General features: G+C 44.5%; 1 protein-coding gene and 1 non-coding gene across 2 annotated transcripts; both read left to right on the top strand.

The window, feature by feature from the left end:
• The first annotated feature begins 774 nt into the window (after positions 1-774).
• On the top strand, positions 775-27,432 carry RILPL2 (Rab interacting lysosomal protein like 2). The gene is made up of 4 exons (XM_055550313.1): positions 775-1,467; positions 10,243-10,394; positions 17,408-17,521; positions 26,912-27,432. The coding sequence occupies exons 1-4, from the start codon at positions 1,144-1,146 to the stop codon at positions 26,940-26,942; spliced, it is 621 nt and encodes a 206-aa protein (XP_055406288.1). The 5' UTR covers positions 775-1,143; the 3' UTR covers positions 26,943-27,432.
• On the top strand, positions 17,172-17,283 carry LOC129630484 (U6 spliceosomal RNA). Its single transcript, XR_008703737.1, has one exon. It is a non-coding gene; the product is annotated as a U6 spliceosomal RNA (small nuclear RNA).

A 27,432-nucleotide genomic window follows, 5' to 3' on the forward strand; every position in this document is an offset into this window, starting at 1 on the left:
AGGGGCTTGCTTTAGACTGTTACTATTACAATTAGACTATTGTACCATCTGAAAATAGTATGTATTTTGTTTGTTTTCTTGACCACAAGCTTAGCGTTTGTTGGAGAAAAGAATGCAGAATATCCGATAGCATTTGTCACACACTTTGTCTCAAGATTTCGTATATTCCTCACAGAAACCCTATTCCGTTGGTACCGTTTTTTACACAGTAGTAAAGTGAGGTTCAACCCACTCCAGTATTCTTGCCTGGAGAATCCCAAGGACGGGGGAGCCTGGTGGGCTGCCGTCTATGGGGTCGCACAGAGTCGGGCACGACTGAATCGACTTAGCAGCAGCAAAGTGAGGTTTAGGAGGAGTTAAGCAACTCTCCAAGGCCATACGCTGGACAAGTGGTGGATCCCAGGAGAGGGCCAGGTGCACAGAGCAGGGAAATCTCCAGTTTACTGAGGGTCAGATGCTGCAGGTCCAGGTGACAGTGGGCCTGAAAGCTCTACGCAGTCCAGATCTCCGGACTTCCTGGAGCTGCCACCTTCTGCTGTTTTCCCGCTTTGCCGCAGAAAATACTCTCAGAGACCGGATCTGCCTCCACATACCATGCAAATTCTATGGCTGGAAGGCCCGAGTGCAGCAAGGGAAAAGCTGTGTGCTTTTTTAGCCTCTTTCCCAGGCTGCGGTGGAAACCCCGCCCCCGTCTCCGTGGAAACCCGGCTTCCGCGGTCGCCGTTACCAAGGGGCGGAGCTGGGGGGCGCTGCCCTTCCCCCGGTCTGCAGCCGCTCTCTAGCTGGGAGCGACCACAGTCACCCTTTAACCTTTCTGTTCCTCTTCTCCCCTGCCTTCCCTTCCTCTTGTCCTTTCGTGCTCAGAACCGTATCCTGGAGCCCGCACTCCTGTACGGACTTCGGGGTGGACGGTGCACCGGAGCGCGGGCCTGCGAGCCGCCCTGCGTGGCCTCCACAGACGCCCCCACCTCCCGGGCCCACCCCTCGGCGGCGCTGATTGGCCGCTTCTGGGCCACTTTCCCCCGCCCCCGGGCCCGGCAGGGTCCTCGGCCCAGCGAGCGGAAAGTTTTCTGTGCTGGAGGAAGTTGAACGTTCGCAGACTCCGAGAAAGCAGCTCCGGAGGCTGTAGGGGTCTGGGCCGCCATGGAGGAGCCCCCTTTGAGAGAGGAAGAAGAGGAAGAGGAGGAGGACGAGGCGGGACCCGAGGGGGCTCTGGGCAAGAGCCCCTTGCAGCTGACCGCTGAGGACGTATATGACATCTCCTACGTGATGGGCCGTGAGCTGATGGCCCTGGGCAGTGACCCCCGGGTGACACAACTGCAGTTCAAGATCGTCCGCGTCCTGGAGATGCTGGAGACGCTGGTGAATGAAGGGAACCTGACGGTGGAGGAGCTAAGAATGGAGCGGGACAACCTCAGGAAGGAGGTGGAGGGGCTGCGGAGAGAGGGCTCGGCCGCCGGCAGGGAGGTGAGTGCGGGAGAGCGGGGACTCGCCCCGGGGGCGGGGTGCAGGGAGCTCCCAGTGGGAGGGGGGCCGCTTACCTCTCTTGAACATCCAAACCCCTCAAAACAACTCCCCACGAGTATCCAGTCCTCAGTTTAGAAGTGTTGTGTGTGCTCAGTTGCTCAGTCTTGTCTGACTCTTTTCGACCCCATGGACTGTAGCCCACCAGGCTCCTTTGTCCATGGGATTTTCCATGCAAGAATCCTGGAGTGGGTTGCCATGCCCTCCTCCAAGGAATCCAGGGATCGAACCTGAATCTCTTATGTCTCCTGCATTGGCAGGTGGATTCTTTACGACTGCTCCACCTGGGAAGCCCAGAAGCTTTATGATAGGTAACATTAACTGAGCACTTACTAGGTGCTGGGCCAAAACATGCACTGAGTATGTTCTAAAGCAGAGGCTTCCTGCGGAAGAGGGAAGGGCAGAGTCTTAACCACTGGACCACCGGGGAAGTCCATCTTTACTTGCAGAAGACAGGTTGATGGGGACCTTGAGCAGTGGTTCTCAAGCTTTACTGTGTTACTCGCTCAGTCATGACCAACTCTTTGCGACCCCATGGACTGTAGCCGGCCAGGCTTCTCTGTCCATGGGGTTCTCCATGCAAGAATACTGGAGTGGGTTGCCAGTTCCTTCTCCAGGGGATCTTCCCCACCTAGGGATAGAACCCGGGCCTCCTGCCTTGCAGGCAGATTCAGTACCATCTGAGCCACCAGGGAAGCAGGCATTTCAAGCTTTTAGCAGGCATCAAAATCACCTTGAGTGATTAAAACACAGATTGGCTGGCCCCAGTCCCAGAGTTTCCAACTCAGTAGGTCTGCAGTGGGATCTAGAATCTACAACTTTTCACAGGTTCCAAGATGATACAGGCGCTCTTGGTCCAGGTTTCATGATTTGAGAATCTTTGACCTGGAGTAAGAGATACATTTTAACTATAGAGAAATTACTGCTTATGACCACAGAAAAATATGTACAAGAATATCCAGGGCAGTTTTATTCATAATTGTGTCAAATTGGGAATCCAGATGGAACAGAGGAATGGATTTTTTAACTTGTGGTATGAAATACTACACAACAATGAGAAGGTACTGAAACACTCAACTATATGGATGAATCTCACAGATATTGCACTGAGAGGTAGAAGCCAGGTACAAAAGAGAGCCTCCTGTACATAGAATTCAAGAATAGGCAAAGTAATCTTTATATAAATTTTTTGACTGCACCAGGTGGCATGTGGATTCTTAGTTCACCAATCAGGGATCAAACCCAAGCTCCCTATATTAGTAGTGTGGAGTCTTAACCACTGGACCACCAGGGAAGTCCCATCTTTACTTATAGAAGACAGGTTGATGGTAACCCCAGGATGGGAGAGTGGGAGAGAACAAGAAGGAAATATATAGGGAACTAATCTGGGTGTGGTTACTTGGGTATACACATATGGTAAAAATCATCAAGCTATAAATTCAAGATTAGTGCATATTTCTGTATATATGTTATACCCCTATTTTACAAAATTACATTTTGCATCAATATTCAGAACTGGTGAAACAAAAAGTTTCAAGAAACAATTTATCCTAACTCACCCTTACTAAACATGATATATAGTCATACTTTCCTATTCTATTTTTATGAATTTTTAAATTATTTTGCAACTCACTAAATTAATATCACAACTCTCTAGTAGGTCTCCAGTTACAGTTTTAAAAACTTCCTCAAGTGAATTATTTCATTTGATCCTCATACTATTATTATTCCCGTTTTATAGAAGCGGAGACATAGAACGATTAAGTAATCTGCCAAGGACTTGGAGCAAGTAAGAGGTGGAGGCAGGATTTTAGTTCAGAGATGCTAGTCTGGTTTTCTTTTTTTGGCTGTGCTGGGTCTTCATTGCTTCTTGAGGGCTTTCTCTATTTGCAGCGAGCAGGGACTACTCTCTAGCTGCGGTGCACAGGTTTCTCCTTGAGGCGGCTTCTCCCATCGTGAAGCACAGGCTTAGTTGCCCCAGGGCATCTGGAATCTTCCCAGACCAGGGATCGATCAAACTCATGTCTCCTGCATTGGCAGGCAGATTCTTGTCTACTGAGCCATCAGGGAAGTCCTCAGAGATGCTAGTCTTAACCACACCGTGCTGAGGTACAGACCTGTAACTTTACTTGTGGTGACATGGATGAGTGACTACACTGTGAGGGCCCTGGAGCTATGGAGCTAAATTAGACAAGGTCCCTGCCTTCACGGAACCTCACAACTAGTGGGAGAAGCGAGACACACAGACCTTCAAAACCAGCCCACAGGATTACAGACCGAGAAGCGCGCCATGAAAAGACAACAGAAAAAGGGTGGCTGAAATTCACAGGGAAGAGTGAAGACTTCTGGTAGCTTTGTTGGTACACTTTTCCTTCACCTACTCATCAGTCACGGTGACAATGCTATTTGTAGAGGAGGTTCTTCTTTAGGATCTGTCATATGAGATGGTTGAATTATCATTAGAAGCCTGACTTTTGAGATTCAAGAACAGTTAAATGACTTGCCCAAGATCCCTCAGCTCACATTTTGCGCTTGTTTCCTGTCATCTCCAACTCCAGGCACAAAGATAGACCCATGATGGATCGTAAACAGTGTGGTTTGCACAGGGCCCGGGCCATTTTCTGCCTGGGGCGTAGCAGACAAGCTTCATTAGCCCCAGATAAGCTAGCACATTTTCCTCCCAAACCATAGTCTTGAGAATGAGCGTGGGGGAAAAGGCAGAAAGAATGAATATTTAATGCCGCTAGACAGTTTATAAAAATATGCCCTTGTCTTTTTTTTTTCTTCTTGTTTTTTTAATTACTATTTTTAGCTGTGGTAAAGTAGAGGTGAAATTTACCATCTTAATCATTTTTCAGAACAGAGTTCAGTGACATTAAGTCAATTCACATTATTATGCAACATCACCACCGTCCTCCAAAATGCCCATCTTGCGAAACTGAAATTCGGTGCCCACTAACCACTAACTCCAAATTTCCCTTCTCCCCTGCGCCTCTGGTAATTCTGTTCTCCTTTCTGTCTATGTGAATTTACCTATTCTAGGTACTTCATATAAGTAGAATCAGATGATTTTTGCTCTTTTGCCACTGACTTATTATTTCACTTCATGTCCCAAGGTTCCTCCATGTTGTGGCATGTGTCAGAATCTCCTTCCTTTTTAAGGCTGTATAATATTCCATTGTAGGGATTCACCAGTTTGTCTATCCATCTGTCAGTGGACACGTGGGCTGCTTCCACCTCGTGATCTGTATAAATATTGTTTCTTTGAACATGGATCTATAAATCAATCTTCAAGCACCTGCTTTCAAGACTTTTGGGTATATACCCAAAAGTGGAATTGCTGTATCATGTGATAATTCTGTTGTTAATTTCTAAAGGATCAGCCGTTCAGTTTTTCATAGTGGCTTCACCATTTTACATTCTATCAACTGTGCCCAAGAATTTCAGTTTTCCCACATCCTTACCAAAGCTTGTTTGTCTTTTTTTTTTTTTCTGGCCACACCATATGTCATGTGGGATATTCCTTGTGAAGTCAAGTGAAGTGGAAGTCACTGAGTTGTGTACAACTCTTTGTGACCCCATGGACTATATAGTCCATGGGATTCTCTAGGCCAGAATACTGGAGTGGGTAGCCTTTCCCTTCTCCAGGGGATCTTCCCAACCCAGGTATTGAACCCAGGTCTCCAGCATTGCAGGTGGATTCTTTATCATCTGAGCCACAAGGGGATCATCAGCCCATGTCCCCTGCAGTGAAAGCACAGAGTCTTAACCACTGGACCATCAGGGAAGTCCTGCCAACACTGGTTATTTTGTATTTTGTTTGTTTGATTACAGTAGCCATCCTAATAGGTGTGAGATTTTTTCCCTTTTTTTAAAAAAATTTAAGTTCAAAATTCAAAAGTTACAAAAGTATTTGCTTTGGAAAAGCTCTCATATCCCCTCAGAAAAAATTTAAGCAATCAGTTTCTTAAAGTATCCAGAGATACTTCATGCAAACACAAGCAGATATGAATATAGTTTTCTGTTATTCACACAGATAGTATGATAATATATGCCCTGTTCTGCCCCTTGCTTATTTTCACTTAATATGGCATGAAAGTGGTACTAAGTCAGAATATAAAGAGCTTCCTCATCTTTTTTTTTAATGTATTTATTTATTTATTGGCTGCACCAGGTCTTAGTTGCATGCAGGATTTTTAGTGTGGCCTGTGGGGTCTAGTCCCCTGACCAGAGATCAAACCTGGGTCCCCTGCATTGGGAGCTCAGTCTTAGCCACTGGATCACCAGCAAAATCTCTACTTCCTCATCTTTTAATGGCTTTTGGAAACTTCCATTGTACGGTAATATCAATTGTTCAACCTGAGGGTTCTCAGCTTGGAGTTTTTGGAACCCTGCTCCCCCCTGTTCCCCTAGATTATGAGTCTAATCCATGAGATCCATGAACTTGCATGGGAAGAAATTATATTTTTATTTTCACCAGCCTCCAGATGAAATGTAGTACCACTTTATTCAATCATGAATGCATTCATGTTGATGTTTGGTAGAAATCAACACAATACTGTAAAGCAATTAGCCTTTGATTAAAAATAAATAAATTAAAAAAAATCATGAATGTAGAAAACAAACCACAGTAATATTATCAGTAGTACCTGTGACAATCATCAATGGAAATCACAGGTATTTTCATATCCCATTACAATGTAGTATGTATCTCAAAACTTTGTTTTTGTTCTGTATCTTATTGGACATGTAGCTACATTGTGTTTAATGAAGGAGCAGGTCTCGGGATCACATATTTATTTTTAGATTTTGATGAGTGTATGTTATCTTAGTTGGTTTCCTTGTAATCCTATGCCTTTTGTTTTATACATTTAAGATCATTATTCTGAGATGGAATCCAGATGAGCTTTACCAGACTGCCAAAAAAGGTTTGTAGAACACAAAAATGTTAAGAATCTCTCCTTTAACCAGTTTCCTATTAAAAGACCTTTGTTTTCCAATCATTTGCTCTGAGCCCGAGCCTCAGTGGGTTAGTCTGATCTGTACCAGTTGGCCCCTGAATATGTAGAGGAAGTGGACTCACTGGGTCAAAGGAAAGGCATTTGACATTTTAATGTGTATACGTGCTAAGTCACTTCAGTTGTATCTGATGTTTGCAACCCCATGGACTGTAGCCCACCAGGCTCCTCTGTCCATGGGATTCTCCAGAAGAGAATATTGGAGTGGGTTGCCATTCCCTTCTCCAGGGGATCTTCCCAACCCAGAGATCGAACCTGGGTCTCCTGCATTGCAGGTGGATTCTTTACCATCTGAGCCACGAGAGAAGCCTGGTGCCACCAGGAACTGTTGCCAAATTGTATTCTAAAGGGGATAAAGTGATTGGCTCCCTTTGCAGTCAGTGAAGGAGCCAGTTTCCCAACAGCTTTTACGACAGTGTTTCCTCAAACACCACTGATATTTGTCAGTCCAAGAGGAGGAATGTGGGCACTACTGCCTTTCTCTTTGAGGTCTGCCTTATTCTCTTTGTCCCCTGTAGAATATTCCCGAGTGTGGTTGTGCCTCCATTTATTTAACTAGAATTCTGCTAGTGGACATTTAGGTTGTCTTTAAATATTTGCTTCATTTTAACTTCAGTTTGAAACAATGTCAAACCTATGGAAGAGTTGCAAGACAAGTGCAATGAACACTTGTATACCTTTCACCCTGATTCAGTTGTTGTATTCAGGTGTGTGTAGATGTGTGTTTGTGTGTGTGTATAGTATGTCTTAAGAAATACACACTGGGACTTCCTGGTGGTTCAGTGGTTAAGAGTCTGCCTGCTAATGCAGGGGATGTGGGTTTGATCCCTGGTCTGGGAAGATTCAACATGCTGCGAGGCAGCTAAGCCCATGCACCACAAGTACTGAAGCCTAGAACCTGTGCTCCACAACAAGAAAAGCCACTGCAATGAGAAGCTGGAGCACTGCAACTAGGGAGTAGCTCCCACTTGCCAAAACTAGAGAAGGCCCATGCAGAGCAACAAAGACAAGCACAGCCAAAAATAAATAAAATTATTTTTAAGAGAACAGAAATAGACACTGAAACTTCCCTGCTTCCACTGCCTGGGGTGTGGGTTCAGTCCCTGGTAGGGAAACTAAGATCCTGCGTGCCGCATAGTCCAGCCCCCCCTCCCCCCCCAAAAAAAAGATATACAGACTGAAGTATAGACACCCATATACACATGAGACTTCCCTGGTGGCTCAGACGGTAAAGCGTCTGCCTACAATGTGGGAGACCCAGGTTCAATCCCTGGGTCCGGAAGATCTCCTGGAGAAAGAAATGTCAACCCACTTCAGTACTCTTGCCTGGAAAATTGCATGGACGGAGGAATAGTCCATGGGGTCACAAAGAGTCGGACACGACTGAGCGACTTCAATGTCAATGTCAATATACACATATGTATATACACATTATTTACTCATTCAAAGTCTGCCCAGCTATTTGAGCAGACATTATGTTAGCTGCAGAGTTAGTAAAAGATTAGGATCTTTCACCCTAAATACTAAATACTTTCGTGTGTATCTCCTAGACATACTGTTATATAACCACAATAAATGATCAAATTCAGGGGGAAAAGTTGGTAGAATACTAAGATCTAAATGCCATCCCTATTCAAAATTCATAATAATGACCTTTATAGCATTTTTTTTTTCTGATACAGAATCTAGTATAGAGTTGTACAGTATCTTTAGGAAATATCTCTCTCTCTCTCTCTCTTTTTTTTTTTTTTGTCTGCACCTCTAAGCATGCGGAATCTTAAATTCCCCAACCAGGGATCGAACCCTTGCCCCCTGTAGTGGGAGCTCGGAGTCTTAACCACTGGACCCACCAGGGAAGTAGGACACCTCTCTTTAGTCATCTTTAGTCTGGAGCAGTTCCTCAGCTTTTCCTTGTCTTTCGTGACATTGACATTTTTGAATATATTATGTATCAGTGTCTGTAGAATGTTCTTCAACTTGAGCTTGTTCTGGTGTCTCCTCACAGTTAGATTCATTTTTAAACAAGTAACACATGTTTAGCAGGGTTATCACTCAAGTGATGCTATATCCTTCTCAGTGTCTTGGATCAGAAGGTGCCTGATTCAGTTTGTCGTCATTGGTGATGTTTGGTGATGGTAACTTCTAGCCCTTGGTTAAAGTGTTGTCTACAAAATTTCTGCAAGTAGCCTATGGGAAAATACTTTGAAACTGTAAAATATCCTGTTCTCCGACAAATTTTCACCCAATGGTTTTAGATCCATTCATTAGTCTTGCCTGAATCAATTATTACTAAATTGGTTGCAAAAGGATTTTCTAACTCTTATCATCTTCTACACATTAATTGGCATTCCAGGGATCTCCTTGGTGGTCCAGTGGTTGACTCTGCTCCCAATGCAGGTGTCTGGGCTTTGATCCCTGGCCAGGGAAGTAGATCCCCCATGCTGATCCCGCATGCTGCAACTCTTAGTTCACTTGCTGCAACTGAGAGTTCACATGCCACAATTATAAGATCCTGCATGATACAGGAGAGATCAAAGATCCCCTGTGCCTCACCTAAGATCTGGTGCAGTCAAATAAATAAATAAATATTAATTGGCATTCTGCTGTAAAGTACAGATTCCCTTCCTTCCCAGTGTATTAGTCAGAGAAATAGAACAAGAGGAGATATAGATGTAGCTATAGATATAGATGAGAATATTCATTATAGGAATCAGCTCAGGGGGTTATAGAGGCTGAGAAGTTCCACAATCTGATGTCTGCAAGCTATAGAACCAAAAAAGCTGGTGTCGTAATTCAGTCCAAGTTGGAAGGCTTGTCTCAGGGGCTGATGGTAAAAGTCCTGGTTTGGGACAGTTCGAAATCCCAAGAACCAGGAGCACTGATGTGCAGTGCTAAAGGGCAGGAGAAGAAGGATGTCCCAGCTCAAGCAGGGAGTGAATTCACCCTCTCTCCACCTTTTTGTTCTATTTGGGCCCTTAATGATGCCCACCCACACTGGGGGGATCCCTCTGCTGTACTTAGATCACCAAATCAAATGCTGATCTCTTCCAAAACACACCTTCACACACACCTCAAAATAATGGGCTAACCAACTATATGGGTATTCCTTAGCCCAGTAGGTTGACATATAAAGTTAGCTATTAGATCCCCATTAATTAGTTAATTAAATTAAAAAAAGTATAGATTCCTGAGTCCTCCTCTTATTATTTGATGGCTTATTATCCATTCTTGCTATTAATGTTGTTACTCAGATTGTTCAGTTTGGCCAGTAGGAGCGCCTTCGAATTATGTCCTTTTGCTCTGTCTCCATCCCTTACACAATGGAATATTCCAGACTAAACTTGGACTTGCCCTGCTCCAGCCCTAGACTCAGCCCCTCTCCAAGGAGCCCTGGCTCCTTTCTTGGAGAATAGTACTTAGAACTCTTGCTGCTTCTTCTTCTTTAAAAAATTTTTAAAGAGGATCTTAGTTCCCCAGCCAGGGATCACCCCAGGGCCCAGAGTCCTAACGAAAGCACAGAGTCCTATCCACCAGACTGCCAGGGAATTCCCAGACTCTTTACCATCAACCAAACACTTGCAGCGGGTGGTGCCTCACCTCATCAGGTCCCTGGGAGTAACAGAACAAGAGAACTTTCCTTTCTGGGATGGAAAGTCCATCCTCATGGGGTAAAATGTACAAGTGATGTCCTTTCTTACAGGTGAACCTGGGACCAGACAAAATGGTGGTTGACCTGACAGATCCCAACCGACCACGCTTTACTCTGCAGGAGCTGAGGGACGTGCTTCAGGAGCGCAACAAGCTCAAGTCACAGCTGCTGGTGGTGCAGGAAGAGCTGCAGTGCTATAAGAGGTGGGCCCTGCTGCCCTGGGGCTCCTACTCTGCAGGCCCAGATCCTGTCTGGAACTCCTTGATATGTTACCTATCTGTTCTGATGTTTGTCCAGTCAACTTGCTGGAGACCCACTCTATGCTGGAATCTATTCTCGGCACTGAGGGTAGAGCAGGAAATAAAATAGGAAGTCCGTGCTAGGCTAGCAGGAAGATAGGCACTCAGCCAGGAAGCCTACAATGAGCCCGCAGGATGAGCACGGTGGATGCTGGAGAGAATGTAGAAAAGTGATTTGACAGAGACTGGAGTGCTGGGAGGGGCCTGTGTCAGATTCGGTGGACAGGGAAGACCCCTCTGAGGTGAATGACAAGAAGCAGCCAACCAAGTAACAGTTTGGTTGGGCAAAAGTAGAACAGGAAGTGCAGAGGTCCTGGGGTGGGAACCATTTGGCCAATTTAGGGGACCCACCATGGTGGAACTTGGATTGTGAGGTATACAATGGTTCAGAAGAGACCAGGCGCTGGTTGTGTTGGCCACAGAAAGGAGCTTTAGGTTTTTTATTTTGTTGTTGTTTTACTGGCGTATAGTTGTAATGGCAATCCACTCCAGTATTCTTGCCTAGAGAATTCCATGAACAGAGGAGCCTAGAGGGCTACAGTCCACGAAACTGCAGAGTCAGACACAACTGAGCGACTGGCACACATAGTTGCTTTACAGTGTCATCAATTTCTGCTGTGCAGCAAAGTGAATCAGCTATTTGTATACATATATCCCCTCTTTTTTGGATTTCCTTCCCATCTAGGTCACCACAGAGCATTGAGTAGAGTTCCCAGAGCTGCACAGTAGGTTCTCATTACTTGTCTATTGGATACATAGTATCAATAATGTATATGTGTCAATCCCAATCTCCCAATTCATCCCACCCCCACCAAGGAGCTCTAGTTTTATAGCAAATGTAACAAGAAGACTCAAGGCTGCCTTAATCAAGGGAATGACCAGATCTGATTCACTATTTGAAAAGATCAATGTGGTGATTCTGATAACTGAACAACTTGGTTATGTAAGAGAAAGTCCTTGTTCTCTGGAAAGCCACTTAAGTATTTAGGAGTAAGGGGGTAAGATTTCTCCAATTCACTCTTAAGAGAGTTCAGAGAGAAGGTAGATAGTTGCAGGGGTGGATGGGTAGGTGGATGGAAAGATGGATGCATGGCTAGGTAGGTAGATAGATACATGGATAAGCATTTGAAGGATCGGGGTTAAAAGTATATGGAAAGTTTTTGCACTAATATTATACCTTTTCTCTAAGTTTGAAATTGTATAAAAATTAAAAGTTAAAAAAATCATAATATTGCATACAGGAGGAATTGTAGGATAAGCAAGGCAGGAAATAAGGAAGTTGTTGCTATAGCAGGTTTGAACTTTGTTGTATCCCTCTGTGCCAAGTTTCCCAAAATATTTTAGTTTACATAGGTATTTCTTGAAAAGGAAGCTCTAGAAGTCCCCTGGTGGTCCTGTGGTCAGGATTCGATACCTTTACTGCCGTGGCCCAGGTTCAGTCTGTGGTTGGGGAACTGAGATCCCACAAGCCACATGGCACGGCATAAAGGAGCTCTGTGGTTGAATCATTCTGAGAAGCCTGCAGTTAAGCAAAGCAGGTTTCATTAGAGGCAGGCAAAGGAAAGACCAAAAGAATAAAAACGTATTGCCTACTAATATTTGTTTTTCTCTTATTTATTTATGTATTTACTTTTGGCAGTGCTGAGTCTTCGCTGCTTTTCTCAGGCTTTCTTCAGTTGCAACGAGCTGGGGCTACTCTGTTTCAGCGTGAGGGCTTCTCCTGGTGGTGGCTTCTCTTGTTACAAAGCATAGGTTCTAGGTGCACAGGCCTCAGTAGATGCAGCACATAGACTTGGCAGTTGTAGCTCGCGGGCTCTAGAGCACAGGCTCAGTCAACTAGTATTTGTTTCATTTTGGTGTATTGGTGGTGCTGCAGAGCACATGGGATCTTAGTTCCACAGGGTCAAACCCATATCCCCTGCATTGGAAGCGTGGAGTGTTAACTGCTGGACCACAGGGATGTCCTGTGCCAACTAATATTTATCAGTTCAGTTCAGTTCAGTCGCTCAGTTGTGTCTGGCCCTTTGCGACCCCATGGACTGCAGCACTCCAGACTTCCCTGTCCATCACCAACTCCCGGAGCTTGCTCAAACTCAATGTCCATCAAGTCGGTGGTGCCATCGAACCACCTCTGTTGTCCCCTTCTCCTCCTACCTTCCATCTTTCCCAGCATCAGGCTCTTTTCCAATGAGTCAGTTCTTTGCATCAGATGGCCAAAGTACTGGAGTTTTCAGCTTAGCACTAGTCCTTCCAATGGATATTCAGGACTGATTTCCTTTAGGATCGACTGGTTTGATTTCCTTACAGTCCAAGGGACTTTCAAAAGTCTTCTCCAACACCACAGTTTAAAAGCATCAATTCTTTGGTGCTAAGCTTTCTTTATAGTCCAATTCTCACATCCATATATGACTACTGGAAAAACCATAGCTTTGACTCTACAGACCTTTGTCGGCAAAGTAATGTCTCTGCTTTTTAATATGCTGTCTAGGTTGGTTATAGCTTTTCTTCCAAGGAGCAAGCGTGTTTTAATTTCATGGCTGCAGTCACCATCTGCAGTGATTTTGGAGCCCAAGAAAATAAAATAAAGTTTCCATTGTTTCACCATCTGTTTGCCATGAAGTGATGGGACCGGATGCCATAATCTTAGTTTTTTGAATGTTGAATTTTAAGCCAGCTTTTTATTCTACTCTTTCCCTTTCATCAACAGGCTTTTTAGTTCCTCTTCACTTTCTGCTATAAGGGTGGTGTCATCTGCGTATCTGAGGTTATTGATATTCCTCCTGGCAATCTTTATTTCAGCTTGTGCTTCATCCAGCCCGGCATTTCATATGATGTACTCTGCATATAAGTTAAAAAAGCAAAAAAAAAAAAAAAAAAGCAGGATGACAATATACAGCCTTAATGTACTCCTCTCCCAATTTGGAACCAGTCTGTTGTTCCATGTCCAGTTCTAACTGTGGCTTCTTGACCTGTGTACAGATTTACCAGGAACTCTGCTTAGTGTATCCCAAGCATAATTTCAATTAGTGTTCACAGCAAGCCTGTGAGTTAGGGTAATATTATCCCCAAGATGATCTAAGGGTCAGAGAGGTCAAGTAGCTGCTCAAAGTCCCTGGGCTGGTGGTGGCAACCTTGAGATGTGATGTCAGACAGACTGACATCGGAGCCTGAGCTTTTAATTATCACACCACATTGAAACTTGGAAAGTTTGGAAGTATGGGATGTACTCTGAAACAAAACCAAACAAAAATTTTTTTTTTAATTTGACTATGCTGAGTTTGCAGCACGAGAGATCTTTAATTGAAACATAAAAACTCTTAATTGCAGTTTGTGAGATCTAGTTCCCTGACCAGGGATCCATCCCAGGCCCCTTGCATTGGGAACACAGAGTCTTAGCTAATGGACTACCAGGGAAGTCCCCCAATGATATTATTCATTAAATTCATTCAATGTGATATCATTAAGAGAGCAGCAAAGTAAAAATGTCCTTAGAAAGTCCTATCTGAAAGGACTGAATTTAATTGTCTTCCTTCCGCTGAGGTTGGAACCACGTTAATGGAAAGACCTGCCTTCATCTCATTTAATAAGTGCTTCAGACACAGTTAATTAAAAAGAGGAACTGCTAGACTGCCAATGCCGTAAGCAGCTTGCAAGTGAATAAAGCAACACATGTTGGTTCCAGTTTTGAATTCCCAGAGAACAACAGATGGGCACTTCCCATCTGGTGCAGGCTGATAGACAGATAGCCGGATTCTGTTTAGTCTCTAGTGTTATATATTCTGGAGAAACCAGCATGTCAACTGAGGTGTTCTCTTAGCAACTGCATCAATTTGGAAGCCCAGGCTCATACGAAGGATAGTTTTTAACTGAGGGCAGCTATGGTAGGCTGTTTCCAAAGATGGATGCAACAGTTTTTCCCATCCTGTACTCTTTTTGCAGTGAGACTTTGCCACTCCTCTCATCAGAGTACAAGTAGAGTCTATTTTCCCTTTTCTTGAATCTAGATGGCCCTATAACTTTCTTGGACCAGTTGAATGTGGTGGAAGTGATGCTGTTTGGCTTCCAAGGTTAAGACTCTCGAAGGCCTAACAGCTTCCATGTTTATGCTCTCAGACTGCTGCCTTGAGACTGCCATGCTATGAGGAAGCTCAAGGCAGTCACGTGGAGAGGTCACATGAAGAAGAATCGAGGGGTCCCATATGACAGCCCCAGCTGATCCACCAACTGAACACAGCCACTTGAGAACCCCAAAGTGGACCATTAGGAGAACCACCAAATCAACCATAAGAGATAGAGCCATCTGGGAATTCCTTGGCAGTTTCAGTGGTTTGAATTTCACAATCTCACTGCCAAAGGCCTGGATTTAATCCCTGGTTAGGGAACTGATATCCTACAAGCTGTGCAGAGCAGCCAGGAAAAAAAAAAATAGAGCCATCATGAGAAGTCATAAATCATTGTTTTTTATTTGTTTGTTTTCACTTTTTTTTTTTTTTTTAACTTTTGGCTACACCCTGTGCCATGTGTGGGATCCTAGTTCCCCAATCAGGGATTGAACCCACACCTCCTGCATGGGAAGGCAGAATCTTAACCACTGGACTGCCAAGGCAGTCCCCCATCATTATTGTAAATCAATTAGTTTTAGGGTGTTTTATAGCTGTAGGGAGTTGGTGTTGGACAGGGAGGCCTGGCGTGCTGCGATTCATGGGGTCGCAAAGAGTCGGACACGACTGAGCGACTGAACTGAACTGATAGCTGTAGGTAGTGGGGAAAGGTAATTTTTAGATCAAGCTGCCAGTATGGTTGGTTTTGGCTCTTTCTGGCTTGTAGACAGCTGCCATATTGCTGTGTCCTCAGCTGGTGGGGAGAATGAGAAAGAAAGAAAGCTGTATCTCCTTTTAAAAGGGCACTAATTCTTGCCTGGAAAATCCCATGGACAGAGAGCCTGGTTGGTTGCAGTCCATGGGGTCTCGAAGAGTAGGACACGACTGAGTGACTTCACTTTCACTTTCATGCACTGGAGAAGGAAATGGCAACCCACTCCAGTGTTCTTGCCTGGAGAATCCCAGGGACAGGGGAGGCTGGTGGGCTGCCGTCTATGGGGTCGCACAGAGTCGGATACAACTGAAGCAACTCAGCAGCAGCAGCAGCAATCCATCATGAGGGCCCACCCTCATAACCTCATGTAAACCTAATTGTCTTCCAAAGGCCCTATCTCCAAATACTGTAATACCGGAGGTTAGGGCTTCAACATACAAATTATTTTAAAACTTTTTTAAAAATTTTTTATTGTTTTTATTTGACTGTGTTGGGTCTTAGTTTCAGCATGTGGATTCCTTTAGTTTTGGCATGCAAGCTCTCAGTTGCAGCATGTGAGATCTAGTTCCCTGACCAGGAATTGAACTCAGGCCCCCTGTACTGGGAGTTCAGAGTCTTAGCCACTGGACTACCAGGGAAGTCCCAATATGTGAATTCTGGAAGGACATAATTAAGTCTGTGGTAAGGGGGAAATTGATGCCTGTAGCATAGGCATAAATTTACCAGTTGGTACACACAACAAAATACCTAAGTGGATCTAATGAGCTTACTGGGTCAGACATTGAAATGCTTCATCACAGTCAGGCTTCTTTTGGTTGCAAGTGACAGAGATCTTATTTCAAATCAGCTAAAGTACCAAAGGAGATTTTTTTGGTTCACATAGCTAGGAAGGATCCTAGAATTGCTCTCAGAAATAAAGAAAAAAACTGCATCTAAGACCTCAGGGTTGGAATCAGGGACCCCAGTCCTGATTCTTTCTTTGATTCTGTTTCTTTGTTGGCCTCCTTATCTTGTATTAAAGGCAATCCTTTTCTGAATCTTAGGGAGCATGACTGCTGGCAGTCCCAGTTGAGCAAGTGAGAGAGAACAGCCTTCTTCCAAGTTCTGTACATCAAGTCCAGGGAAATACTCTGGATCTCTTTGGGTCACCTGACCTCAGTATCTTATTGATTAATATCAGTCTAGCTCTTAGCACCACCTGACTTACTGTATATTTTTACATTTCTACTTATTTGTTCGTTGACTGTTTTCTTCTCAATGGAATATAAATTACATGAGAAAAGATATTTTATCTGTTTTGTTCATTGCTATGTCTATATACCTTGGTAGACTATGTAGCCTAATAATATTTGTTAAATGAATGAATTCCATGTATTAGCTCACTTAATCCCTCAATCCTAGAAGGCAGGTACTTTTATGATTCTTTTATTTCCAATTAGGAAATCAAGGCTTAAGTTAAAGCAGCTGTCCCCAACCATTTTGGCATCAGGGACCAGTTTCATGGAAAACAGTTTTTCCACAGACCAGGGTGGAGTGGGGGATGGTTTCAGTATGATTCAAGAGCTTTACACTTTTGTCCACTTTATTTCTAATCTAATTCCACCGCTGATCTGACAGGAGGTACCAGTCGGTAGCCTGAAGGTTGGGGAGCCCTGAGTTAGAGAATTTATACATGATCATATTTCTAGAAATTAGAGAAGCTTGAAGTACCAGCCATGGTAATTAGATAAGAGAAGGAAAGAAGAGGTATCAACACTGGAAAAGAGGAAGGAAGATTCCAGAGATCTGGGTCAGGATATCTAACTCTAGAGCTTTCAATGATAGCATTATTAATATAATAATAATTACGAAGAAACTTCACGTTCAGTGCCTGCTTCAGCAGCACATTTACTGCAATTGGAACAAAACAGAGAAGATTATGCAAGATGTCATCCTACATAAGGATGACATGCAATTTCATAAAGCATTCCATATGTTTTAATAATAATAATAATGAATATGTAAATAAATAAACTGTAAAAAAAAAGAACCTTCACTTTCAAAGATGCACAGATAAGAGATCTGCAATAAAACAACCCACTTATTTATCTCATTTTTCCCAGTGGTCTGATTCCACCAAGAGAAGGCCCAGGAGGAAGAAGAGAGAAAGAGGCTCTTTTTCCCAGGGGCAGCAATGCCAACAGCAACAAGGAGGAGAAGACAATCATAAGGAAACTGTAAGTTGACTTGCTGCCCCATGTTGCCACTAAATAGTCGCTAAAGGAAGGAGTGGGGGTGAGGGGAGAGGCCCTGTTCTCCTGGTGGCGGTCCTGCAGCTGATATGAAAACGCTATGCTGGTGTATTATGCTGTCTTCTAGGCAGTAGCGTAAGCACCTGACATTATTAATTCATGGACTCATCACAGCGACCCTATGAGGTAGACACTGTTGTTATCCTTGACTCACAGATGGGGAAATAAATTCCAGGGGGTAAAGTTCTGTACCCAAGGTCACACACATTGTAAGTAGTGAAGTCAGGAACCCAAGGAAGCCCAGGTTCTACACTCTACTGCCTCCCTGTGATATAATAACAATAACCAGATAATAATACTAATAATATTAAACAAGAAAAACAATAGCAATAATTATTGGAGTTTACGGGGGCTAAATCATCACCTCTTCTACTTCCAACTCTGGAGGGCCCCCTGTCTCCCAACATTAGGACACATAAGACAGTTTCCTTCGAACACTCCCCTTGTTTTCATGCCCCTTTGTTCATTCCTGGTTTCTTTGGTTGCAGCACCTCAAACCATAGACTGTGAGATGATAGTTAAAGTTCAGATTCTCAGAAATCAAATTGCTGGTTCTAGGAGGAGGCCCAGAAATCTGGATTTTTAATGAATGCCCAGACAATTGAATGTGGGGAAACTTTGGACAACAATCTGAGATATGCCTTTTCTTCTTTTTTAAAAAAGTATTTATTTGGCCATGCCAGGTCTCAGTTGCAGCACATAGGATCCTCAATCTTCGATATGACATGTGGGATCCCTTAGTTGTGTGATGCGAACTCTTACTTGTGGCAGGTGGGATCTAGTTCCCCAACCAGGGATTGAACCCAGACCCCCGGCATTGGGAGCACAGAGTCTTAGCCACTGAACCACCAGGGAAGTCCCCAGATGTGCCTTTTCTGACTCCAGGTATGAATACAACTAGGCACACCTTAGTTTCTTCCATTTCTTAAACAAAGGAAGACAACAGAATTGGAAAGAGTAGAGATCTTTTCAAGAAAATTAGAGATACCAAGGGAGCATTTCTTGTAAAGATGGGCACAATATAGGACAGAAATGGTATGGACCTAACAGAAGCAGAAGATATTAAGAAGAGGTGGTAAGAATACACAGAAGAACTATACAAAAAAGATCTTCATGACCCAGATAACCATGATGATGAGATCACTCACCTAGAGCCAGACATCCTGTGTGAAGTTCAGTCAAGTGGGCCTTAGGAAGCATCACTATGAACAAAGCCAGTGGAGGTGATAGAATTCCAGCTGAGCTATTTAAAATCCTAAAAGTTGATGCTGTGAAAGTGCTGCACTCAATATGCCATCAAATTTGGAAAACTCAGCAGTGGCCACAGGACTGGAAAAGGTCGGTTTTCATTCCAATTCCAAAGAAAGGCAATGCCAAAAAATGTTTAAATTACTGCACAATTGTACTCATCTCACATGCTAGCAAAGTAATACTCAAAATTCTCCAAGCTAGGCTTCAACAGAGAACTTGAACCGAGAACTTCCAGATGTTCAAGCTGGATTCAGAAAAGACAGAGGAACCAAAGATCAAATTGCCTACATCTGTTGGATCATAGAAAAAGCAAGACAATTCCAGAAAAATATCTACTTCTGCTTTATTGACTATGCTAAAGCCTTTGACTGTGTGGATCACAACAAAATGTTGAAAACTCTTTAAGAGATGGGAATACCTACCTTACCTACCTCCTAAGAAACCTGTATGCAGGTCAAGAAGCATCAGTTAGAACTGGACATGGAACAACAGACTGGTTCCAAATTTGGAAAGTAGTACATCAAGGCTGTATGTTGTCACCCTGCTTATTTAACTTATATGCAGTGTACATCATGCAAAATGCCAGACTGGATGAAGCACAAGCTGGAATCAAGATTGCCAGAAGAAATATCAATAACCTCAGATAAGCAGGGTGACAACGTGGAAAGCAAAGAGGAACTAAAAAGCCTCTTGATGAAAGTGAAAGAGGAGAGTAAAAAGCTGGCTTAAAACTCAACATTCAAAAAACTAAGATCATGGCATCTGGTCCCATCACTTCATGGCAAATAGACGGGGAAACAATGGAAACAGTGACAGACTTTATTTTCTTAGGTTCCAAAATCACTGCAGATGGTGACTGCTGCCATGAAATTAAAACACGCTTGCTCCTTGGAAGAAAAACTATGACCAACCTAGACAGCGTATTAAAAAGCAGAGACATTACTTTGCTGACAAAGGTCCATCTAGTCAAAGCTATGGTTTTTCCAGTAGTCATGTATGGATGTGAGAGCTGGACCATAAAGAAGGCTGAGCACCAAAGAATTGATGCTTTTGAATTGTGGTGTTGGAGAAGACTCTTGAGAGTCCCTTGAACTGCGAGGAGATCCAACCAGTCCATCCTAAAGGAAATCAGTCCTGAATATTCATTGGAAGGACTAGTGCTGAAGCTGAAACTCTACTACTTTGGCCATGTGATGTGAAGAACTGACTCATTGGAAAAGACCCTCATGCTGGGAAAGATGGAAGATAAGAGGAGAAGGGGATGACAGAGTATGAGATGGTGGGATGGCATTACCGACTAGATGGACATGAGTTTGAGCAGGCTCTTGGAGTTGGTGATGGACAGGGAAGCCTTGCATGCTTCAGTCCATGGGGTCGCAAAGAGCTGGACATGACTGAGTGACTGAACTGAGCTGAACTGAGGCACACCTTTCCTCAACTCCAGGCTGAAGCAAGCAGCCTGTTGGTCTTGGTTGCTTTGAAAATGACCTGGTGACAGTTTACCAGCTCCTGGACTTTTGGAATCGAAAGTGAGAAACGGCTTTGGTCAAGGATGTCAAACTTGAAAGCCTGCGGGGGCCAAGCACTTCATGTGGATGTGTGAGGGGGGTGTAGGGTGGGGTGGGGACATTTGCCCTTCAGTTCTTTCTGGCCAGTGAACAACTTGTTAACAGACTTTCTGATTCTTGAGCGATGCCAAGACGTCGGATTTGTTCATGGAATCTGTTTTCCAAATGCTGGCAAATCATTTAAGCTTAAAAATAAAAATTGTGTGATCCGAATGAACCATCATTGTGGGTTGCATCAGGTCCTCAGCCTCCCTCCAGCTCTTGCTTCATTAGTCTTGCCTCCCAGGGAGGGCTGAGGGGACCTCAACTTCTATTCACATTATTTGGTCGTTAGTTAGTCAACAGACCCTCACTGAGTCTATATTGTGCGCCAGGCAAGATGTTCACCCTGGGGGTACTGCCATGACCGATTTTGTAAGGACTCTGTTGCCTCCGGTTTTACAGGGAAGTAATTTTGAGGGGTCAGAGATTCTGGGTTACCTCCCAGGGCAGATTTAATTAAGATGCCTTTGTTTCAAGAGAGAAGAGAGATTTTTCTTTTTCTGGATCCTCAGGAACAGAGTGTTCCATTAGTGATTCTCAGCTCATGGCACGATGAGCTTTGCTGTCAGCACAAGCTTTCTTTTTTCTTGCTTTTATTTATTCCTTCTTTATCTCCATCGCCCATTTGCAATCTGCTTCCCAGCTCCCCTCCCCCTCAGCCCATCTCATATGTATTTAATGTGTTCTAAAAAGTATATATTGTCTTATGTGGGTGTGTTTTCAGTGGTAACTGATATTTTGTTTTACACTTCATCTTCATTCTGTTTCCTAGTGCTTTCTTCCCCCTTCACTAAGCACTGTCACTGTTTTCTTTTTTACCAGGCACTCTTCTTTTTTAGGCTTTTTTTTTTTCTGCGCCATGGCTGCGGGATCTTAGTTCCCAACTAGGGATCGAACCCCTGCCCCCTGCAGTGGAAACTCAGAGTCCTAACCTCTGGACCACCAGGGAATAATTCTTCAGGCACTTTTTTACAAAAATTTTAGTAATATGTTTTACTAATCCAATGCTTCCAAAACACTGTCATTTTCAACGTGTAATCACTATAAAATATTATTAGTGACATATTTTACAGTCTTTTTTTAAAAATAGTAAGCCCTTGAAATCTCATGTATATTTCACACTGACAGCATATTTCAATTAAGACTCGTAGTGGCCACTGTTTTGGGCGGCACAGCTTTAAGCAATATGTGGTCAAATGCTTTGGGTTTTGAGAACTGAGTGTGAATGAGCCTTTTCTTCAGTGTTTTTAAAAAGTTATACCTAACATAAAATTTACCATTTTAATCGTTTTTTAAAAATTGAAGTATAGTTGATTTACAGTGTTGTGTTAGTTTCAGGTGTGTAGCAAAGTGGTTCAGTTATTCATATATAATATATATCTTTTTAAATATTCTTTTCTGATGTAGGTTATAATGCGTTATTGAATATTACTCCATATGTGGTACAGTAGGTCTTTGTTGTTTATCTATTCTATATATAGTGTGTATCTGTTAATACTAAACTCCTAATTTATTCCTCCCCCATACTTCCCCTTTGGTAACCATAATAGATTGTTTTCTATGTCTGTGAGACCATTTTAATCATTTTTTAAAAATTCTTTTTTATTTGGCTGCACCAGGTCTCCTTGTGGGACACAGGATCCTTAGTTGAGGTACTCCAGATCCCCAGCCACAGCACTTGGAGTCTTTAGTCTCAGAATTCGAACTCCTAGTTTTGGCATGTGGGATCTAATTCCCCAACCAGGCATCGAACCCAGGCCCCTGAATTGGGAGTGTGGAGTCCTAGCCACTGGACCAACAGAGAAGTCCCCATTTTTCAGGGGCATTAAATATCAATATGTTTACAGGGACTTCCCTTGGCAGTCCAGTGGTTAAGACTCTGAACTTTCACTACAGGAGGCGTGGGTTTGATCCCTGGTCGGGGAACTAAGATCCCACGTACTGTGTGGTGTGGCCAAAAAAAGAAAAAAGGAAATTTATGTTCTTATGCAGCTATCACCACAATCCATTTCCAGAACTTTTTCATCATCCCATCCTGAAACTCTGTCCCCATTAAACACTAACTGCTCAGTTCCCCTCCCCCAGCCCCTGGCAACCACCACTCCCCTCTCTGTCTTTATGAATCTGACTACTCTGGAGACCTCATATAAGAGGAGACATACAGTATTTGTCCTTCTGTGACAGGCTTATATGATTAGCACATTGTTCTTAGGTTCATCCATGTTGCACCACATGTCAGAATTTCTTTCATTTTTAAGGCCTGGTGATATTCCATGGTATATGTAGACCACTTTTGATTTATCTCTTCATCTCTTGATGGACATTAAGCAATTTTTTTGTTTTGTTTTAATTTTTTTTATTTATTTGACTATGCAAGCATGCGTGCTCAGTCGCTTCAACCCTGTCCAACACTTTGCAACACTATGGACTATAGCCCTGCCAGGCTTCTCTGTCCATGGGATTCTCCAGGCAAGAAACTGCAGTGGTTTGCCATGGCTTCCTCAAGGGGATCTTGCGGACTCAGCGATTGGAACAGGGTCTCCTGCGTTGCAGGTGGATTCTTTACCACCTGAGCTACAAGGGAGGGCCTTATTTGAATATACTGGGTCTTAATTGTGACCTTGCAGAATCTAGTTTCCTGACCGAGAATCAAACCAGGCCCCCTGCATTGGGAGCTCGAAGTCTTAGTCACTGGACCACCAAGGAAGTCCCTAAGCAGTTTTTTAAGATCTATCCACCTAGCAGTGTAGACACACGTCTTGTTTCTAACCCCAGTGATGGGATCCCAGATTGCCTTCTCCCTACTGTGAACAGTGCTGCAGTGAATATCTGCATGCTTATTCATGTCCTCTCATGGACTTGTGTGTGAATTTCCCAGGGAGAGACATCCAGGAGGAAAATTGCAAGGCCACGGAGCCTATCAGCCAGGGTTCTTGTTTATCAAGAAACCAAGGCTCACTCAAAAGGAGTGGCTGAAAAGATTTCAAGAAGGGACATTTTACAGATGTGGGAACAGAGATAAGGGATGGAGAAGCACCCTGGGGCGGGCAACAGAGGAGCGAGGAAAGGGAGCTGTGAGGGGCCCTGGGGGAGTCAGACTGAAGTGTGGCCTTCAGAAGAGGAACACACAGTGGCTAGTGAGACAAGGCCGGCAGGGACAGAGCTGGGAGTGAATATCCCTACACTTCTCTCCTCCCACCCTCCCAGCTCCTGCTGGTGCCTCCCATTGGCTGAGCACAGCCAGAAGCTAGAGGACAAGGGAGCTTGTTGAGATCATCCACAGATGTCAGCCTCCTGGAGCGGAGAGCAGGCCACAGAAGGGAGGACATGATTCTGTGGGGGCAGATAGCCCACAGAGTATGCATCTTCTTAGTTAAGTATTACCAGGCTTGTGGGATCTTAGTTCCCTCACCCGGGATCAAACCCAGGCCCCCTACAGTGGAAGTGTGGAGTCCTAACCACTGGACCACCAAGGATGTCTCTGCCAGGCTTTCTTTTCTCCTTTCTTTTCTTTCCTTATTTTTTGCTCGCATTGGGTCTTCATTGCTGCATTTGGGCTTTCTCTAGGTGCGGCCAGCACGGCTACTCCCTCACTGTGGCGCATGGGCCTCTCATTGCGATGACTTCTCTTGCTGTGGAGCACAGGCTCTAGGCACACAGGCTTCAGTAGTTGCAGCAGGTGGGCACAGTAGTTGTGGCACACGGGCTTAGTTGTTCGAAAGCATGTGGAATCTTCCCGGACCAGGGATCGAATCTGTGTTCCCTGCGATGGCAGGCAGATTCCTATCCACTGTACCACAGGGAAGTCCAAGCTTTCTTGAATGACTGCGTGAAAACAGCTATGTCAGACAAGACCACCTGACACCACATTTATTTATTCCTCCAACAAATATTTATTGAGGGTCTATCATGCAGCAGGCACTGTTCTAGGTGCTGGGGTAGAGTGAACAAGCCAGAGTCCCTGCCCTCAGGGTGCTTACATTCTAGCGGGAGAGGTAGATAGTGAACTGGTCAGGACATTTCAGATGGCCCTATATGCACTGAAGACCATTAAATAGGGTGCTAAGAGAGAGGTTGATAGGGAGCTACTTTTTAATTTTTTTGGCCTCACCTCAAGGCATGGGGGACCTTAGTTCCCTGACCAGGGATTGAACCCATCCTCCCTGCCATGGAGGCACTGAATCGTAACTGCTGGGCCGCCAGGGAAGTCCCGATAAAGAGCTACTTTAGATTTGGGGAGTCCTGGAAGGCACCTGTGAAAAGGCAGCATTCAAGCTAAGTTCTGAAAGACCATAATGATCTGAGTTTTCCCTGCCTTCCTGGCAGAAAGAACAGCGGGTATGAAGGCCAGAGGCTGGAGACAGCTTGTGCAGCAAAGATGATAGTGGCTGGAGCAGCAAAGAGAAGGCAGGTGAGGTTGGAGTGGGGAGCGATTGGGTCCTTCTGGGCCACATGGATCCCAGTGATGACTTTGGATTTCATTCTAAGTGCTTTGGAAAGACCTTGGAAGGTTTTAAGCTGGGGAGTGACATGTCCATATTCACCTATAAAAAGCTTAAGGACCTCCCTGGTGATCCAGGGGTTAAAGTTCTGTGCTCCCAATGCAGTAGGCATGGGTTCAATCCCTGGTCCAGAGCTAAGATATCACACGCCGCATGATGCAGCCGAGAATAAAAAATAAAATCTTTTTGAAAAAACAAAAGTTTACTCTGACTGCTTTGTGAAGAAGCGTTGATAGGACAGAGTCAAATTGTTTCTTCTCCCTAGAAAGGGTCTCCTGTGGTAAGATAATGTATGAGAGAGCATCTCCACCCTACAGAGGGTATCAGATCTGAAAGTGTTTATGTGGGATATTCACTGGCTGAGGATCGCACTGGAAACAAGGCTTCCAGACCCATAAGCTACTGGTTTCTTTCTTTCTCTTCTTGGGGAGTTCTTTGGGTCACATAATTGGAGTTTGAGCCTGATATGGCAAAAATGAAATGTACGTAAGCCAGCCTAAGGTCATGGGCTTCCCAGGTGGCACTAGTAGTAAAGAATCCCCCCTGCCAATTCAGGAGATGCAAGACTTGGGTTTGATCCCTGAGCTGGGAAGATCCCCAGGAGGAGGGCATGGCAACCTGCTCCTGTATTCTGGCCTGGAGAATCCCATGAACAGAGCAGCCTGGCGGGCTACAGTCCACGGGGCCAAGAGTCAGACACGACTGAGCGACTGAGCAAACACTGAAGACACAGGTTTGAAGATAGTGAGGCCACGACTTGATGATCAGACAAGCTACGGAGTGAATGAATGAATGACTTTCCGAAGAATTAGGTCACGCTAAGAAGGGTTTTATCTTTGTCCTGAGGACAATGGGGAGCCCTGGAAGGGTTTAAGCTGAGGAATGACTTATCTCTGCACAGTGATGCAGTCATGCTGACTGCTGTGTGAGTGGATTGTGGGGGTGGTGGGGGAGGGGGCAGACAGGAAGGCTGTGATGCTCATCAGGGTGGCTCAGCCTGGGGGTGGCAGTGGAAGAGATAAGTGGTGGGATTAGGAACATATTTGGGGCATGGTAACTAAAATACAACAGATGGGATGACAGGAGAGGAATTGAGAACAACTCCCAGTTCCTGGCTTGAATGACTGGGTGGGGGGTGATGTCATTTCCTGAGGCAGGGAAGTGGGGGTTGGGAGGTGGTATACTTAGGTTCAGGGGGAGGGTGGATGTGCCCTATCGCCTGTATCCACACATGAGTCAAGGGCTCACCCCTGCCGTTGCCGGCAGAGCTGCTAGCGGGGCTGGGACTGGGGCTTGTCTGACTAGAAGCAAGAGCCTGTATCCCCATCACTGACTTCTCAGCTCACTGGCCATCTTTGCGTCTTTCCGACAACCTGAGCTAGCATTGACACTGTACTTTGTGATCACCCCCACGTGTCTAGTGCATCAGGAGGACTGAAAGTTTGGCGTTCATGCTTCAGGGATATCTTTATATGTGTTATCTGTTATATCCAAGAATTTACATATTAGTCATTATTCATTTTATCATTGTAGGGAACACTGAGAAGTTACCGTTTCCTCTACAATAAAAACCACTTAAAATGAAAACAAAAACATTCCAGACTCCGTTTGTCAGTCTAGCACAGTGGTTAAGTGGGCTTCTGGGCCCAACTCCCAGTTCCAAGACAAAATTGTGTGACCTTGGGCCTGTTACTTAACCTCCCAGAACCTCAGTTTGCTCATCTGTAAAATGGGGATATTGACTATACTCAACATCCTCATGCTGTTATTAGTGTGAAATGAGCTAGTAGACAGAAAGCCCTGGAACAGTGCCTATTGCATAATGAGCTCTTAAGAAATAAACTTTTGGGTGAATGGCCTGCAGGAGCTGCTTACAGAATTTGCAGGGGGTTGTGCACCCCCCGCTACAGCGCTCTGTTTCCTCTGACCTCCCACCTCCTGCCCCGACCCAGGTTCTCTTTCCGATCGGGGAAGCAGACCTAGACCTGAGGCCATGACTGCGTTCTCAGACACGGAGGACCACCCACAAAGACAACTTCCACAGTCATCTCTTGGTGCCACGCATACCCACTGCACTTGCTTCTTCGCTTCCCCTCAAAGCCGTCCGAGGAGGAAGGGGTGAAGCTTTCTCCCCGGCTGCAGAACTGAACACCCCTGAACGCTGGGCCACAGCAGGAGAAGTGGCAAAAGAAATTGAGAAAGCAGAAGAAAAAAACAGTGGGGCCACCTGCAGCCCCACTTCAACCACCCAGGGGGCCCCAAGCACGCAGATGTGGACGCCAGCTCTGCGTCCCCGGGCCCACGTCTTTGCCACACAGCAGCGAAATACACCAGCCCAATGGGGACGGGGAGAGGATGCAGGAAAACCTGGTGTGGACATTGCAATGAAGACTTCACTGATATTAGTGAATATTTGATTTTGCTCATATGACTTTCTATATATGATTTTGTATTAAAGTAAAATGACTTTTAC

This window comes from Bubalus kerabau, chromosome 16, assembly GCF_029407905.1.
Source record: "Bubalus kerabau isolate K-KA32 ecotype Philippines breed swamp buffalo chromosome 16, PCC_UOA_SB_1v2, whole genome shotgun sequence".
Taxonomy (NCBI): Eukaryota; Metazoa; Chordata; class Mammalia; order Artiodactyla; family Bovidae; genus Bubalus; species Bubalus kerabau.

Excerpts from the sequence above, each read along its gene's own strand:
- RILPL2 (XM_055550313.1), top strand. The coding sequence starts at position 1,144 with ATGGAGGAGCCCCCTTTGAGAGAGGAAGAAGAGGAAGAGGAGGAGGAC. Across the intron at positions 1,468-10,242 it reads GCTCGGCCGCCGGCAGGGAG|GTGAACCTGGGACCAGACAA; the intron begins GTGAGTGCGGGA and ends CCTTTCTTACAG. Across the intron at positions 17,522-26,911 it reads AAGACAATCATAAGGAAACT|GTTCTCTTTCCGATCGGGGA; the intron begins GTAAGTTGACTT and ends GCCCCGACCCAG.